The sequence below is a fragment of the Artemia franciscana genome, chromosome 17 (assembly GCF_032884065.1).
Source record: "Artemia franciscana chromosome 17, ASM3288406v1, whole genome shotgun sequence".
Taxonomy (NCBI): domain Eukaryota; kingdom Metazoa; phylum Arthropoda; class Branchiopoda; order Anostraca; family Artemiidae; genus Artemia; species Artemia franciscana.
In genome coordinates, this window is record NC_088879.1 from 19,730,862 (window position 1) to 19,749,554 (window position 18,693).

The 18,693-nt window shown below is 34.0% G+C and overlaps 1 protein-coding gene across 1 annotated transcript in view; it reads left to right on the plus strand.

Annotated features, from left to right (window-relative positions):
* The window catches only part of LOC136037507 (protein LTV1 homolog), a 60,722-nt gene that overhangs the window by 13,132 nt on the left and 28,897 nt on the right, over nt 1–18,693 (plus strand). The window contains exons 3-7 of the mRNA XM_065720229.1: nt 1,646–1,813; nt 3,879–4,105; nt 6,437–6,647; nt 7,972–8,156; nt 12,095–12,263. Coding sequence (XP_065576301.1) covers nt 1,646–1,813; nt 3,879–4,105; nt 6,437–6,647; nt 7,972–8,156; nt 12,095–12,263 — 960 coding nt within the window. The remainder of the gene's footprint in view (nt 1–1,645; nt 1,814–3,878; nt 4,106–6,436; nt 6,648–7,971; nt 8,157–12,094; nt 12,264–18,693) is intronic.

The following is an 18,693-nucleotide window of genomic DNA, read 5'->3' on the forward strand; positions in this document are numbered from 1 at the left end:
AGAGCAACACTTGGTTTCTGTCTTTTTTTTCCTAGCACACCGATTTCAACTTATTCCTAGAAAGTGGTAAGGCTGATTTCAGCTGAGTTAATCATTTGGTTTTTTGCACTTGGCATTGCAGTAGAGAAATGGTATCAGATGTATCTCTTAAACTTTAAAAGTTCTCTAATTGCTAAAGAAATTAGAGTTTATCCTTTGCTCCTTTCTAAGTGATGACGTTAGAAACTTGGCCAATAGCAAAAAAGTCAACTTTTGAACTTAAGACAGATTGATTTTTTTTCGACGGCAGTCGATAACTCTTGATGAGCTGATCAAAGTATATTTCATCCATTTTTTGGTAGAAAAGTTCCTTCATGAGATATATCAGTTTGAAAGTTTAAAGGGGTTGACAATACCAGTAGTAATGTACACACTGAAACCAAAAATAGGCCGATACAGAAATGGTATCAGATGTGCCTCTTAAACCTTAAAAGTTCTCTAATTGCTAAAGAAATTAGAGTTTATCCTTTGCTCCTTTCTAAGTAATGACGTTAGAAACTTGGCCTATAGCAAAAAAGTCAACTTTTGAACTTAAGACAGATTGATTTTTTTTCGACGGCAGTCGATAACTCTTGATGAGCTGATGAAAGTATATTTTATCCATTTTTTGGTAGAAAAATTCCTTCATAAGATATATCAGTTTGAAAGTTTAAAGGGGTTGACAATACCAGTAGTAATGTACATACTGAAGCCAAAAATAGGCCGATACAGAAATGGTATCAGATGTGCCTCTTAAACTTTAAAAGTTCTCTCTGCTATAGAAATTAGAGTTTATCCTTTGCTCCTTTCTAAGTGATGACGTTAGAAACTTGGGCTGTGGGAGAAAAGTCAACTTTTCAACTAAGACAGGTAGATGTTTTTTTTCGACGGTAGTCGATAGCTATTGAAGAGCTGATCAAAGTGTATGACATCCATTTTTTAGTTTAAAAATTCTTTCATGAGATATACCAGTTTGAAAGTTTAAAGGGGTTGACAACTTCAGTATTAAGGTACACACTGAAACCAAAAATAGGCCGATACCAATTGTGAGACATAAAGTGGAATTTTAAGCAAGAGTCGGCTGTTAGCTCATAATCATCTTCGGCAATGAGGAGTTTGCAACTTTTGCTAGCTGGTGAACCTATTATTTGTTTCTGGTGCATTTGATGGTAAGGCCAATTTGGTTCCAGTAGTATGACATGTAGGGGACTTGTAAGTAAGAATTGGCTGTTAGGCTACAATCGTCTTCAGCGATGAGGGGCTTGGAACTTTTGCTAGTTGCAATGAGGGGTTTGCAGCCTCTGCGAGTTGGTGTACCTAGCATTTATTTTGAGACCCTTACAGATTAGCAACTTCAGCGTTTAATCGAAGCGAAGAAACAATGCCAAAGTGTTGCTCTTGCAACACTTCACTCGGCGAAGCCGGACAAAGGTTACCGCAACACCTCACGTTGCCCATGCAACTTAGATCTAGTTGATGTTCGAATGCAAACCTTGCTATAAAAGATTGTATTGTTCATCATTTGCTCGGTTTTATGTACAAAATTCATATACTCTTATTTTGGAGAATTTACTATAGGCGTACATTTTTCTAATAAAGTATTTGATTCAAAATATTAATTTTGCAGGATGGTCCAAATGAGCCACTACTAAATCAAAAAGAAGAGCAGATTAAATACGGTATTTACTTTGATGACCAATACAATTACTTACAACATCTGAAAACTGTGGATGATCCTATAAATGTTGAGTGGGCCCCAGTTAAAACACCAGTGACGAAAAAAGAAGATTTGAAGGTAAGATAAAGCATTTTTTCTTTCGGTTGAATTATCTAGTTTTTTCGTGGTTCTTGATCATTTATAATTTTTGAGAAATTCATTTCCCATCATTTCTTCCTCCATTTTAAATTGCAAACAGTTGTTTGTCTGTTGACAGGGCAAGGTATTATTTCTTCATGTTCTTGTTCTTTTTCATACATTTTATTGCGTTCCTGCTAAACAAAACACCTTATTTACAAAAACTGGCGATTGCCAAATCTGACTAAAAAACAGGACGTCAAGTATTAATGCAACCAGATTTGTTTTTGGTGAAGGTTCCCATGGTTCTGAGACTTTATTGAGTATGTTGTTCATGGCCGGACGGAGTAGATTCTTTTAAGGTGATTATTAACCAAAATAGTAAACACTAGCAAAGGTTTGTAGTTTGAGAAAGTTGCTTCTTTATTCATAGATATAAGTAAAGCATTGAGTTTGGCTGATCTTAAAATTCAAAAATCTTTAAGGTTTGGAATTTGATGATATTTTTTCTGTATTTGAATAAATATAGTTCATTTTTCCGTTCCCTCGTGTGGTATTGAATGGACATACGTATTGCATGTGCATAATGGCGTTCCTCAAGGGTAAATTTTGGGTCCATTGTTTTATATAGTATAAATAAATGTATCGTATCTTCAAATATCATTATCAATAGTAATAAGGCCAAGGCGATGTTGCCATGTTTTGCTGATAACTCTTATTTGACTATTGCTGCTTGGACTGAAGTTGAATCGTTAGATATTATGTGCCACAATATTAAGTGTATTGAAAAGTGAACGCGGTTAAACAAATTGCAATTGAAACTGTTTTATGATAAATACAGGAAGTACAAAATATTATCCTCTTTTACGGGACATAGATATTGGCTACCAGCGAATAAAACGTAGTGCTAACATTAGGTATCTGAGTTACCTGGGAGTAATTTTGATGTATCACTGAGTTTTAAAGATCATTTTGGAAGGGCTATGTAAATTCAAATGGCAGATGGCTAGTGACTCCCCCCTTCTCAAACAGCGTTTTCCTGATGTTGAAAGGCACAATCTATTGACATGTCAGGGGGTATATCGGTAAGATTATTATAGCTCTATATAAGAAGTAAATTAGCTATGAATATTGGTACTATTAGAAAACCTTAGTGCATGTTTCCAACAAGAATTATAGCTTTTTTTCACATGTTCATCATCTCTTCACGATTATGAAACTCAAAATTTTTATTTGATACGCATACCCTTGCTTATAACTACTAGATTAAGATTTAGCATTTGGTATGTTGGGCCTGTAATTTAGGAGAATTTACCAAATGAGTTCAGATCTTGAAATGCTCTACCGAGATTCTTTAAATTGTTGAAGCTGCATTGTTTTGAAGTTTTTCTTTTTTATTGGGTGCGTTGTTCTCAGCCGTCAAAGCTTAAATTTTCGAGAGGGGGGGGGGTGAATGGCAGTGTGTTTGTGTCGAGTTTTTATTTTTATTTTATTTTTTTTGTGTATGTGTAGTTTGGGCTTTGGATGCATCTCGTATGCGGATATCTTCCTGGGATTAAGCTAGTTGTTCTGCCGTGTACATTTCTTATATTACCTCGAATAGAAAAAAAGAAAAAAAAAGATCGGATCACCGAAAGACGTGTTCATATGTTTCTGCATAATTCTGGGAAATATTTGAATCTTGTGGATTATTTTTGGTCAAAAAACGTTTTAAAATTATTTTTAAATGAATTATGTGAGAAAAGTTCGTGTTTTTTACATTATACTTTTACGAGTATTAAAAAATAAATAAGAAAATCTCCATAAAACTTCAGTTTTCGGTTTATATTTTACAATTTCTTTTATAGCAGGAATCACAGCGTGTAAATAACAGCCAATAGTTATGCTTGTAGTTGCCAAAGATGACGGCAACCCTTAAAAGGGTCTTAGCACTCATCATACTTGAGCTCCGTAGGTTGGATTGCCAGCCCTTGGTGATCGAATGAATTTTGTTCTACATCGATATGTAGGCAAAGGTCTTATTCAGTATTTTACTTGTTTTACAATTAATGTTTTTTCTATTTAGGAAATCAGGCTAAAGCTTCCATCTTCTGTTTTTGAAAGTGATTTCCAAGAAGATGTTGGTTTATTGAATAAAGCGGCCCCACAAAGTGGTCCACGGTTGGATTTTGATCCTGACATTGTTGCTGGTCTTGATGATGATTTTGACTATGAAAATGAAGAAAATGTGTTACAAGATGACTTTATGAAATTTGCAAATTCAGATTTAAACCTCGAAGAAGAAAATGACAAGTAAAGTTTATTTATTAGAAATATTATCGAAAAATTAAAGCCGAAACATCATTGAGTACTGAATCAAAAACAAAGTTAGGTTTAAAGTAGAAGCTGTAATTTAAACCAAGACAATTGTTGTTGTTGTTATAATTGTGTCAACACAATTATTGTTATTAATAATTTATTAAATTATTATTATCGCTAAAGCCGAGCATCATTGAGTACTGAATCAAAAACAAAGCTGGGTTTAAACCCATCTCAAGTTAAAACTAATTTTAAAACTTAGTTAAAATTATTTTACGATTGAATATTTAAGACTAGAATCCCTAGTTACAACTATCTTTAACGGACCTTCTGATTGGGAAAACTGAGTTGAAACTGTTTTTGAGTTCTTACAGAAACTTATGTAGAGTAGAAGTCAGCTGAAGGATCTGTTAAAGAGTAGTATCTGTAACTGCTCGTCATGCTAAAAAAAAACATTTTAGATCCCTAGACTAGAATCCCTAGTTACAACTATCTTTAACGGATCATTTGATGGGGAAACTGAATTTAGTCTGATTTTGGATTCTAACAAAAACTTATATAGAGTAGAAGTCAGCTGAAGGATCAGTTAAAGAGTAATATTTGTAACTGCTCGTCATGCTTAAAGAAAAAAAAAACATTTCAAAAGAATTTTCCTTCTGGTTTTATAATACCCGTTCTTTTCTACGTCATTTCTTCCTCTTTTGGATTTATTGTATGATTTTTGTATCTGAAAGCATTAGTTCTTTTAAATAGTCTATCAAAATTTTCTGTTTAAAAGCTTGTTGCTTATTAATATCTTCTTTGTGTTTATTTTTCTCCCCTTCTTTGTAAGTTATATTCTTCTCCCTTTTTAACTTGTTTTTAAAATACTCGTGTTTGTTCATCTATAATTCGTCAGAACTTTTCATCCTAAAATATCTGCGGTTTCGGGTAGTGCTAATAAGTTTTTTTTTCTAAATGACAATAAAATAACCAAAATTATGTGCATTGAAATTAATTTTTTTTATCATATTCACGATTTTTCTGTGTTGGAGTATGATGACTTTATTGTGAAGCAATCTTTAACTACCGAATATCTGTCATCTTTATGTGGCATATAAAAAAATATATTTCAAATATACATTGTTGAAAAACGTGAATTAAAAAAAAATGTACACGTCAAAAAAAATCTTCTTTTTATTGTGATTCCAAATACATAAAATGCAATAAGCTTAAAGTTACCCATAAAAAGTTACTAGTATAACCAGATATTTATGATTTGCTTTTTGAATAATTTTTCCTTGCTTTTGATTTTCAAAACTCTTGCTTTTCATGATTTTCAAAAGAATCTGCTTTTTATTATGATTACAAATATGTAAAATGCAATAAGCTTAAAGTTATCCATAAAAAAATGCTAGCACAACCAATTCTTCATTATTTTCTTTGGCACTTCAAGCCAAGCTTCTTGGGTTAAGTAACCTTTCTATGTTTGTAATTGTTTTATTTTGATTTTTTTTAAGTATAAATAAATGATTGATTGATTTAAAAATTTGTCCTTGCTTTTGCTTTTCACGATTTGTCAAAAGAGTCTTCTTTTATGGTGACTCCAAATCCGTCAAATGCATTAAGCTGTAAGCTACCGATAAAAAGCTACTAGCATACGCGAAAACTCGTAATTTTCGAAAAACGGAAGAAATACCCCAAAAAGGGGGCACGATGTGGGTAAAATTCACGCCATCAAATTTAGCACACTAGAAAACCTACAGCAGTGGTTGCATGTCCTTGTCAACAAAATGTGTGATTTATTTGTTTTTTGTTTTTTTTCCTTAGGAGTGACTGTATTGAACGAGTGACCTCAGGATAGAAAAAGAGGCCATATTTTGAAGCGACTTTGAAGCTTATAGTGGTCTATTTTAAGCATAAAAAAGGATCTGATCTGAGCGTATTAGCGTCTTCCATGATTTTGGCCAAAGACAGCCTGAAAATTAAAAAATACAGTCTTTGGCACATATTTTCCAAATTCCTTTCATTCCGTTTCGGGGGGAGAGGGGATCTACCCCCCAGTCTTCATTTAGTTTTTGAAGAATACTGTTGGACAAACTGTGCAATATGGATGCTGCGGAGTGGCAACACTCTTTTTATTACAGGAGTGTTTTAAGTATAAAATAAAATATAATGTTCATATGCTCTGCGCATGCCTGCATGGCAAAGGGAGGGTTGGGAGGCATCTTCTTAATACAAATTTTGTCAAAAGAACTCCACTCGTAGAAAATTGAATTGTATACAAAAAAATGGTTTTTCATTAACTATTGATCACTTGATCATTTTTTTTATATTTAATTATAGTATCAATGATGATGAATGGAAAGATGAAAACAGTGATGAAGGAACCATTTGTGACAGTGAGGATGCTGGAAGTGGTCGTTTTTCTTTTGATGATGAGCAAGATCCGTTCAAAGATGAAGAAACTAAAAGTCGGTTTACAAGCTATTCCATGACAAGTAGTGTTCTAAGGAGAAATGACATGCTGACTTTGCTAGATGATAGATTTGAAAAGGTATAATTTTGGTTTCTTTCTGCCCTGGTCAAACATTATCTGGTTTTCAAATTTGTTGCCTTTTCATTATTTGAATAAATTATGGCATTAAAACTCAAGTTGATTAAAGGGGAAAACATTTATCAGTGCCATCTAGATTACACAAACAAAACACTTAATCATCAATGTTATTTTGTAACCTATACTGCTAGTGCTTTACATTTCTGTCCTGAATATACTGTTTTTTTCATATATTGCCAAATTTCTTTACTGCTTGGGGGCGATAATATTAACCTATAACTTAAAAAAAAGACGAATTATCATGTTTAGCGTTTTGGCTGATGCAAACATATGTGCGTTTTTGATGCATCTGGCTTGGAAAATCGATGCATGTTGCGCAATCTCTAACGAGTCTAATACGGGAACGAGAAATTCTCTAGTTTTGGATTGTGATTGAATGGGTGAATAGAGTTAGGAGTTTGAATATAATGGAAGTTCCTGTTTATTATTACCGTTTTTATACGTTTTTTTCATTTTGAACGGTTACGTAATACATCAGACACATACTTAAGTAGCATATTTTGTTCCGTTAATAATTGATTTGCTATGCTTTTTATCAATATGTTCGAAAGGGACACTTCATTTATGATCCACACTTTAACCATCCGCATCAATCAGCAGACATACTAGGCATTACAACAAATTAGAACCAGTCACGTGCCGTACGAACAGATTCACAAACTCCTTTGTACCATATTCCCAAGTTCATTTAACTAGTGAATTGAAAGTTCTGCCATATTTCGTAAGTGTAACTAACAAGTGACCATTTTGTGATTGTCAAAGTAGCATAATTTAGCGTTCATTTTTAAGTGCTATGATAGCTATTTCATTAAACGGATACGAATACGAATTATTACTTCATTTATAATAAAAAACTATTTCATTTGTAATTTTGTGGCCATGCGCAGAAATCTGTTTTGGGAGAGTGATAAGATGACTTAAACAACGGGGGGGGGGGGGGTAGAAAAAGGGAGGGGGTGGTTTTTAATCTTGAATGTCAAAATTTTCAAAATATTAATATTTATTTCGTGGCCACGCACAGAAGCCTGTTTTGTGAGAGGGGTAAGATGACTTAAGCAACATGAGGGGCTAGAAAAAAAGGGGGGGGGGGTGGTTTTTAATCTTGAATGTCAAAATTTTCAAAATATTAATGTTTATTAATATTTAAACAGTGTGTGACACTCTTCCGGTAAGCTCCCCCATACCTTTTACCTGTGCATACTTTTGCCATAATAATACTGCAGTGCTCTAGCGAATATTTAGTAGACTTCATGGTGTGTTCTAGATTTATGAGCAGTATGACGATACAGAAGTTGGAGCGCTTGATACTGAAGAAATTGATGGATATCTGAACTTATCAGACGATCGGCTAATTGATCTCGCCAAGGAATTTGAACAGAAAATTGAAGAAGAACGCCTCATTAGCGATAATATGGTATCTCCTCAAAAGGAAGACATACTTATTATAGAGTAAGTTGTTCCATTGGTGAATCATATTAATGACTGACTATTGTATTTAAAAACTACCTAACGCCTCCTTAATTACATTAAGTACGTATCGCATGCTTAAGTATATAACGTGCTTAAAACGCCTCATAAGCGGTAATATGGAAACTCCTTATAAGGATGACATAGTTATTATAGAATAGGTTTTTCTTTGGTGAATCATATTAATGACTGACAACTGCCTGACTATTGTATTTAAAAACTGCTTGTCGCCTTATTAAGTACGTAACGCCTCCTTAAGTACATAACGTACTTAAATCATCTCATAACATACTTATTATAGAGTAAGTTTTTCCGGGACTTGACAATTAAACGAAACTCGCTCAAGAATTACGCTTAGGTTAGGTCTCAGAAAACCGGTTTCATAGCGACAAAGACAAATGACGGGTGACAGAATGCATTAGACTTGTATAACTTGGGCTATATATTTGTATATTTGCCCATTAAGGGCAGGCGTGGTTGATTAGGCTAGGGGTGCTATCCAAATACTTTATCCCCCCTCTAATGTGCAAATATATAGCCGAAATTATATTATTATATAAACTAAAGATTATATGAAGACTATATTTCATTAGGATCAATCTAACTCGAACTTCTTGCGCATGTTTTGTTTAACTAACAAGTACAGTTTTTCCTTTATCTCTGTGAATGATAATTCTTACTGACTGAATATTGTATTTATTGACTATTCACTGTTAGTCACTTTTACCTTCCTTGTATCCCTGACCATGGAGCCTTTCGAGGGGGAATAATTGTATTGTAATTCCATTTTGAGTTGTATTTGTATTGTATTGTATTGAACAATAATAATAAACTTCTTCTTCTTCTTAGTTCTATGACGACTTATAATTACTTACGACACGACTGCCTGTCCTTGGATTATTCTTTACGGTTGATTGTGTATGGTTATGCTAATTGACCTATGTAATAGGATAGATGAGTAGGGTTAAGGCCTCATTCAAGTACTGATCTATATTAATTACTAGAGTAGGAAAACAGTCTTCCTTTTCTTCTTCTGTCTTTCTTTTTTGTTTATAAGGTTAATTTTTTTTTATCTTGTGTGTTTATTTCTGTGTTTGTGCTGTTGCATTGGTGATTTCTTTTTTCATTATATAAATAAACCTCACTTACTACAACCGTCAAGGGAAGGCAACAGAGCACCTGATAAAGGGTTGCAATTCTTTGACTCTTAAACCGATAATTCAATCAATAAAAAACATAAATTAATATACTCTCTCTTACCATGAACTGAATTTATTTATTTTAATATAAACCTAGCCAACCTTACGAAGAAAGGGGTGGATTTCTAATTACTTTCAGGATTCAGTCTACTTTTTTCTGCTTTATCTGCTTCTAGCCAACTAATAAATGTAGATAACCAGCTTAGAGAACTTGAGAACTGGAAAGTCTTGATTTTCATTAAGATACCAAATATACATTTTTTTATTTATGTATATTAATATTATACATGGAATGAAGCTTGTGTGAAGTTTCCTGCAAGTTTCAAAACAAATAGATGTCTTTTTGATAGGAAAAATCAGTAGATATTGTGCATACGATTGGCTCGAAAAATGTTTGCCTTACATAGTTAAGACTAAAAAACTGACTAAATGTCTCGGTTTATTTACGAAAACAATATGACGCTTAAAATTAAGCTTAATTGACGCTTAATTTAAGTATATATAATAAATTTTTAAAAAAATAAATTTTGTTGTACTAAGAAAGAGAACTTTAAGAAAAGAACTTCTTATTTTGCGCATCTGTTAAATATCATATAATATTTTATATTACATAATTGAATTTCATGTTATAAAAAAGCAGTGGCGGTTTATGTGGGATGTGCTATGTAGGCGAAATTTGATCAGTAGTTATTCAGCAGTTAATAAGTTAAGATGTATCTACTGTTGGTGAGACAAAATTGGTTGATATTTTTTAGTTGTGAGATAAAATAGGATGTTTATTTTGAAAAATTTCTGTCACAAAGTCTGAATTTAAAATTTCGGGGTCAATAAATAAAGACAGGACTAACAAAAAAAACAAAAAAAAAACAACGAAAACCAAAAGAATGGCAAGATTTAAATTATCAGAATGAAAATCCATTCATTAGCCATTATTTAAACTAAGATTGATAATAATATATTAAAGAGATAGAAAGCGAGTTGAACTTAATAAAACGGAAAAAATAAGTTTAAATATTAAAAAAATAAAAAGGATATTAAAAAAGGAAGGAATAAAAACGCGGACAATTACAAAACATGGGCAGCGCCTTTACCAATTAAAAAGAAGAGGAAAATTCGCCGAATTTTGAGTTGTTTGAATCTGTAATGTGGAGGGAAAAGTTTTTTTTATATCTTGAGGGAGAGTAGCGAAAGGGAGACAAGGTAGAAACAGGCTGGATAACTGCCTGAGGAGGGTGGAATCTGGGTGGGTAGTGCCTTTTCGCAAAAATGGATTCCCTGTAAGGATTTGTCGCTATATTTTTTTATGCAGTCACAGCATCCTCTGTCCTTTACTCAAATATTTCTAACCCAGTTTTTTTTTAAGGAAGAGAATTCGGGACTTTAACCTTCTTCTAAAATTATTTACGGGGCTCTTTTGGATAGATTCAATTTTGTCTGAATCTTCCTTGAAAATGCAGAACCGTACAAGCATATTCAAAATGAGGGCGGAAACAAGGAAGTATAAATCCTCCAAGAAATGGAAGGGGGGAATGTCAAGTTTATTTAGAAGCAAGAGGAGGAGATGGATACACTATCTTTATGAATAATATTTTTAACATGCAGACCCCACAAGAATTTAGGAGTCTCATTAATTAAAAGAAGGGTAGGGAAATTTCAGAAGGGATAGGATTAATGAAGTGGGGTGGATACTTAAAGAAACAAATAGGCATTGCCATGGATTTAGAAGAGTTTACTTTCTTGTCGAAGTTCAAGCTAGCTTGTGCAATGTTATTGAGGATGCTCATAGGGTCGCTCATTAAAATGTGTCAACAATAAGTTTTGCTTGGTATTGGTGGCTCTCCTGAGGGTAACAGTTACAGGTCAATTTTGTTGTTTTTTGTGTTACAAACCAGATTATATTGTAAAATATATCAGTAGCCAGTCAAACCGAGTTCACCAAACAACCGGTGAAGAAGGCGAAATGTTTGTTTTAGTTTTAGCTAATCCACCATCTTTTTTTTTTTTTTTTTACATATGCTTGTTGATTTGTTCCTAATATATTAGTGTTGGTATCTATTGCTTTTGAATATGCTAATGACTTGATCGGTTAGAGCCGATCAAGTTGTGTGACACTGTTACCCGAAAAACACCATACTCAATACTATTGAGCATTATAATATTCTGTATCTCTAACTCACGGCTCTGTAATATAATAGTCGTGACTTCCCGCAAGATAAGTCTTAAGGACCTTCCAACACGGAACCCTAAAGAATGGCAGCCTAACATAGGGCTTTTTTGTCGTTACGTCCCCCCTCCCTAAGAAAACTTCCTTTAATGCACTTTTCTGGATTACTTCTCTGGCTCCCCTTCCCCTACCAAAGATCTAGATCTTATAGAAAACGTAAGCTATGCTAAACGTACGATTAGAACTTTTCGTTCTAATCTGATTTGACTCTTCCCTTTATTTTGATATGAAAAATAGGAGATAAGGCTTAAGCGAATTCAGACTCACTTCCGAATAGATAAATTTAAGCCTCGTTTACAGGCTGTCAATTGGACATAAAAAGTATATGATATGTTCCTATTATTGTTAGTACTCTGTAGAGTAAGATGCTTTGGACGATGGAAACAGCATTGTAGATTATAAAAAAGATTGTAGGAGACTTTCTAAGGTACTTTCTAAGATAGTTTCAAGGTTTTTATTTTTACTTAAGTATTTATGATGTTTTTATTATAATGTAGAGCCGAGGACACCAACACTGAGGAAGAAGATGATTGGGATCCCTATGCGACATCATCGGATGAAGATGAACGATTTGACTGTGTTTCCATACTGACTCAAACCCCTAGATCTGAATATATGCCAACCATTATTGATATTCCCTCAAATAAGCCAAAGGTAAAATTTAACGTTATAAATTGAAACTTGTCGTCTGCTTGAGTTTAATGATTGGTTAAAAAAAATATGTATATTCTTGTGTATATTAAGATAAATATTCGATCCTAACCACCCACTTTTGGGTCTTCGTTCAAGCTCCTATCCATAGCTAGAAATTGTTTCTATATTTTTGATATCTTTCTTTTTTGTGTGGGCCAAATCACAAACGTTGAAAAAGCTTTGTAACTCGGGATATGTGGAAACTTCAGGTCGGGCCTGAAGTAAAAAATGCAACCATCAAAGTGGATATCATATACGAGATCGAAACGTGCATAAAGATAATATTAATAACGATAATATTTGTAATAACGTATGTAAATTGTATATTTGTAATGACGTATGTAATGTATGTAAATTGTAGTATTTGTAATAACGATAATATTAATAACGATAATATTTGTAATAACGTATGTAACGTATGTAAATTGTAATATTTGTAATGACGTATGTAATGTATGTAAATTGTAGTATTTGTAATAATGATAATATTAATAGCGATAATATTTGTAATAACGTATGTAACGTATGTAAATTGTAATATTTGTAATGACGTATGTAATGTATGTAAATTGTAGTATTTGTAATAACGATAATATTAATAACGATAATAACCATAAGCTTAAAGATAATATTTTAACTGTAAAACCCAGAAGCTGTCTAAATTCCTGTCTCAGATAAAGGAACTTGTTAGTTTTGCTGGTCCTTCATTAAATATGTAATCAAAATCTTAAATTTTACCGGAGTCTGACCAGCGATGTTTTTTCACATTTACAGACAAGTGTTACCAGTAAATAGGTTTTCTCAGATCGGACTACTTGACTGTAGTGGGATCATCTTGTTCTTGAATTCTGAGAGTTATTATGTGTTGCAAAAACTTACCAAAAATCTTAATTCTAACATATAAATCTGAATTCACTTCCTTCATACACATGTTTGAGTCAAACCTTTTATTCTTGCTGAACTTCCTAAAGCTTTAATAGCTCAGCTTGAAAGTCTGCCAAGCGTGTCGGAATAATCTCAATTTCTGATAGGTGCCCCCCCCCCACAGAGCCGCTTAAGTAGTTTCGCAACTATGTTTGTATTCAAAAATTTTTATGATTTACTCTGTCTATGTAGGCAGCGCAATAGTCTAAGTAACGAATGATGTGGACACAATGTATCATTCATTTATTTAATTTTTTTGGAGGGAATTTTTTGGTGTTTTTCTTTTTTCTATTCGACCAGGGGACTTCGTATCGAATGAGCTGTCATTAGAAACCTCGAAAATGGCTCATTCGACTGTTAATCAGAAGTTTTATTACACTTTTGAGATTCAGAGTGATGGGTGTTTGGATACCCCCTACCCCTCACCTGGAATTTTTCCAAAATGTATCCGATAAAAATGTTGAGAAGGCTATTTTTGTCGTAGAAACTTCGAAAAAGGCTCATTCGATTAGAAATTGAAAGGACTAGTTTCCTTTTTAATAGTCGAAAGCGATTGGAGGGCAACTGACCCTCCTAACACGCCCACAATTTCCACAAACACATCCAATAAAAATTTTGAGATAGCAATTATGTTCAACCTAGTTGAAAGGTCCAGAAGCTACGTCTTTGAGGATGACCCCCCCCCTCCAGGGCCCTCAGGACAAGGTTCCCGAAATGTATCTGATAGATATTTTGAGATAGTCATTTTGTTCCTCTTAATTGAAAGGTCCAGCACAGTCCTTAGGGTAAGGGTTATAGGCATGCCCTGAGGGTATATAAGGTATGTATAGAAAGGTTGATCGTGTAAACTTCAGAGGAGGCTCCTTGGATTGGTAATCAGAAGTTCAAGTACTCTTTTTAAGATTCACTGTGAAGTGCGGATATCCCCAAACCACACACACCTCGTATTTACCCGAAATGCATGTGATTGAAATTGAAAGGGCCATTTGTTGTCGTAGAAACTTCGAAAAGAAATCTTTTCGATTGAAAATTAAAAGGGCTAGTGCCCTTCTTAATAGTCGAAAGGGACTGGAGGATAACCAGCCCCTCTTCCACGTCCACTATTTTCCCAAACACATACAATCCAAATTTTGAGATAGCTATTTTGTTCAACGTAATCGGAAGGTCTAGAAAATATGTCTTTGAAAATGCTAAACCCACCCCACCCCTACAGCCCTCAGCCCTTTTTAAGGTTGAGAGTGTTTGAAGGGTGGATACCCCCCCCCACACACACACACTTCGTATTTTCCTGAAATTTATCTGATAGAACTTTAGAGATGGCCATTTGTTGGTATCGGAACTTCAAAAAAGGCTCAATTGGTTGGAAATTAGAAGGGCTAGTTCCCTTTTTATTAGTCAAAAGTGATTGGAGGGTAACACGCCCCCTTCTTTCCACGCCATCAATTCCTAGGACACATCTTATAAAAATTTTTAGATAGCCATTTTGTTCAGCATAGTTGAAAGATCTGAAAATTATGTCTTTGACAACCCCCATACCTTCTCAAGACCAGAACCTAATTTGCACTTTGCTGAAAAATGGCTGTGGGTGTCAGTTCAGTATATATATATATATATATATATATATATATATATATATATATATATATAAAATCTAATATATATTCCTTAAAATTTTAATATTTTTTATCTATTAAAGTTTAAAAAGTTGGAACATTTAGACGTATTTTGTCGTTTACTGTCGTAGGACGGAATGATTAGAATGGCACTTGTTCAAAAGCAGTTCAAAGATCACATAGCAAGGCCTTTTTTGTTGACACAGCTCCTTAGAGTCTGATGGTCAGGGTTGTGGGCTGTAACCCGGGGGCATATAAGCTTTTTATGGAAGTTATTGTTATTTGAATTTTAGAGGAAGCTCATTTGATTGGAAATGTGTAGTTCTAGTTCTCTTTTAGGAGTTGAAATCGATGGAGGGCAACTAGCTCCCCACCTCCCTGACAACTTGTTTTCCCCAAACGCATCCAATGAAAATTGTTAGATAGCCATGTTGTTTACAATAGTCCAAAGAGCATATCACAATGGCTTCAAGGTGGACACAGCCCTCCTGAGCCCAGGTGCAAGCGTTGTAAGTTATGCCCCGGGCATATAAGGCTCTTATGGAACGTATGATTGTATAATCTTCGGATTAGATTGGGCTCATTCGATCGGAAGATTGAAGATCTAGTGCCCTTTTTAAGAGTCAAAAGTGAAAGGAGGACCTCATCCCACAATCTCGTCAATCCCCAAGACACATCCAATCAAAATTTTAAGAGAACCATTTTGTTCAGAATTATTGAAAGGTCCAGTAATTGTGTCTTTAGGGATGTCAGCCTCCCCACATTGTCAACTTATATTATTAATTTAGACCTTCAAGTGTTGGTTGTGAGGGATTTTGAACTAGCCAGAAGGCACTGTATGTATACTTTCAATACTACCACTACAGTTAAGGTAACTAATGACTATAAATGTATTAAGATAAAGGGAACGTTTAAAAGTTTTAATTAAAGGAAAAAACTGTATGCATGCTGGTTTTCAAAAGGGCATATAAGCAATATTATAGGCAGCACCACTCTATAATAGCTAGAAATATCATTGAAACTTTTAAAGGAGTTAATTCAATTCAGAATTAAAGGTTGTGGTGCCCTTTTTAAGAGTAACAAGAGATTGTAGGGCAAGCAGTCCTTGTCTCAAGCCCCATCATTTTCCAAACGCAACCAGTCAAAACTTTGAGACAGCCATTTTGTTTACCATAGTAGAACAATCTGCCAACTATTTCTTTTGGGATATTAGGCATGTCAACCCCCCGCAATTATGTAATTGACCCATTATGTTGTAAAACTAAATGTTGCTTTAAAATAAATCAAAAGGCATTGTGTTTATGGTTGCTTATGAGACACCTCAGCGATATATCGAGAACGACTGGAGGTATTAAGTTGAAACTTTTGGGAATACTACTGTTACTGCTTTTGCTCTTACAATTTAAATAAATAAAAAGAGTGTAAGTGTATCCAGGTTTTCTAAGAGCATAGATAGTTAGATATAATCTTCTGCGAATGATATAATGCTTTATTTTTTAGGTCAAATTCAGAATATATAAAATTGAATTTAAAAAATACTGTTTGTGTCTGGATTAAAAATTGTTGAAAAAGTTTATCCGAAGTATAAATAGCAACCCATACTGTGGCTTCTTATAGAAAAAAAAACTGAAGAGATATAAAATATTATTTATTCCACGAAGAAAACTATGTTAATAAAAAACGAAGAGAAATTAACTTAAAAGACTTTTTTGTTTTTACAAAACGTGGCATTTCCCGTGGGAAAATGCCAGGTTTTTGTTTCTGTAAATTTTTCTATTTATTACTCAAAGAAGATATATCGGCTGTGGGGCCGGGTAACTACTGCTTATATTTAACACCTTTAGATTTTAGTCCATCTTCAATTTGAAACCGGTGCCTGCCTGCTTGCCTGCTAGATTGGAGCTTTTCACTCGAAAGCAGAAACATGGTTTGATGGAACGAAGGTTTGACTGCATAACTTCAAATAGTTCTCTCTGACATAGGCTATAAAACTCCACTTCACTTCACACACTATAGGCTCTGGCTTAAGGACAAGCAAAAACCATCCTTTTTAGCCCGAGGCAAGAGTTCTACTAAGCTTTCCAAAATGCAAAGTAATATTCATCAATCTGGCCTAAGATTCACACTTTCTGTACAAACCGGAAAGGTTACCACTATCTAGGAATGGGAGCTCTTTACTTTTCATTGAAAAATTTGTTATGTGGAAAAAGGTTTTTAAATTCATTTCTATGATAAACCTGACTCATCTACCAAACAATAAACACAAAAAGCAATAAAAAGTAAAAGACTGGCAAAAGAATACCCAAATTAGAATTGAAGAATGAAAATCCATTCAATAGATGTCGTTTCAACTTAGTTTGTTCATAGCATCTTAAAGAAAGTAAAACCAGAAAAACTTGATAAAAAATGAGCATAAATATAAAAGAAATTTTAAAAGGGGCAAGCAAACAAATATAAAACATGGTCAGTGCCTGTGCCAAATAATAAAAAGAGGAAAACTAGACGGTGTTTTTTTTTTTTTTTTTTTTTTTTTTTTTTTTTTTTTTTTTTTTTTTTTTTTTTTTTTTTTTTTTTTTTGGTAATGTAGGGGACAATGGTTTTCGGAAGCACAAAAACACAAAACCATTAGGTTTTGTGTTATTTGTGTTTTTGGAAGGCTTTGAGAGTAAAGGGGAAAGATAAAACTTTGGAATTTTTGAGAGTCGGTGAGAGAGAGTAGATTTGGAAATTGATTTTAAAACGACTGAGCTATGTAAATTTAAATTATAAGGGGAAGAAGAAATGATTTTGGGCAATCAGAAAATAAACCAAACGGATAGTATTATTACCTAGATAGTTACTTTGTTAACGCAGTGCGGTTGATTTGTAATTTGTGGTGAGTCTCTCGCTTATTTTTTTTCGGGCCGCTTTGTTTAGAATTGCTCTTTTGTAAATGTGCTTAAGGTCCAGGATGTTGAGCTGTTCTCTCCAGGTGGTTTTTCCCCCGAGTAACCCTGCTGTCCTTAATTGGTTTGGGTCGAAGTTTTGAGATAAGTATTTCACTCAAAATATTTGAACGGTATAAAAATGTTCTTCCAGGGAAATTAACCCATATTGTCCTAGGAAGAAGACCTTCCAAATCATACAAATGTCCAATTCGTCACATATACATTTTAGTAGGCAGGCTGGGTTTGTACATTGTTCAGACTGTAATCATGCAAAAATGTAAAACTATAAGATCAGAATACAAATTAGGTCTGTGAACCCTCGAATAGAAAAGTTTGTAACAGTACCAGCTAAGGTTTGTCTCGGCGTAAGCATGAGTCAAGTCCTGACTCGGTGTGAAAACGAGCCAAGTCCTAGTTGCAGAGTGACTCGGTGTAAAAATGAGCCAGCCTCCACGTAGGGCAAAACAAGGAAGTTTCGGCACAGTAAAAAGCTCAGCTTGACTCGACTCAGAAAACTAAGATTATACCTGAGTCATTGTAAAAGAGAGCTGAATCGGCGCAAAGGACGGCTAGAAATGAGCCTAGGCCTGATTTGTCACAAAGACTAACTCTACTTGTTTTAAACAGGAGCCAAGTACTGACTCAGTACAAAAACAACTTAAGTCTCAGCTGTGGAATGACTCAGTGTAAAAAAAATCTAAGCCCTGACTCACTACAAAAATGAGCTAGGAAAAATAAAAATGAACTACGGTGTGAATCGGTGTTGAAAACAGCTAATTCTTGACTTGGGATAAAAATCAATAGAAGTCAAAACTTCGGATTTTCGACGAAGGGAGGCAAAAACGGGCCAAGCTCTGACTCAGTTTAAAAGCGAGACAACTTCTAATTTAATGTAATAACGAACCAAAACTATACGTTGTGCAAAAACGAGCCAAGGCC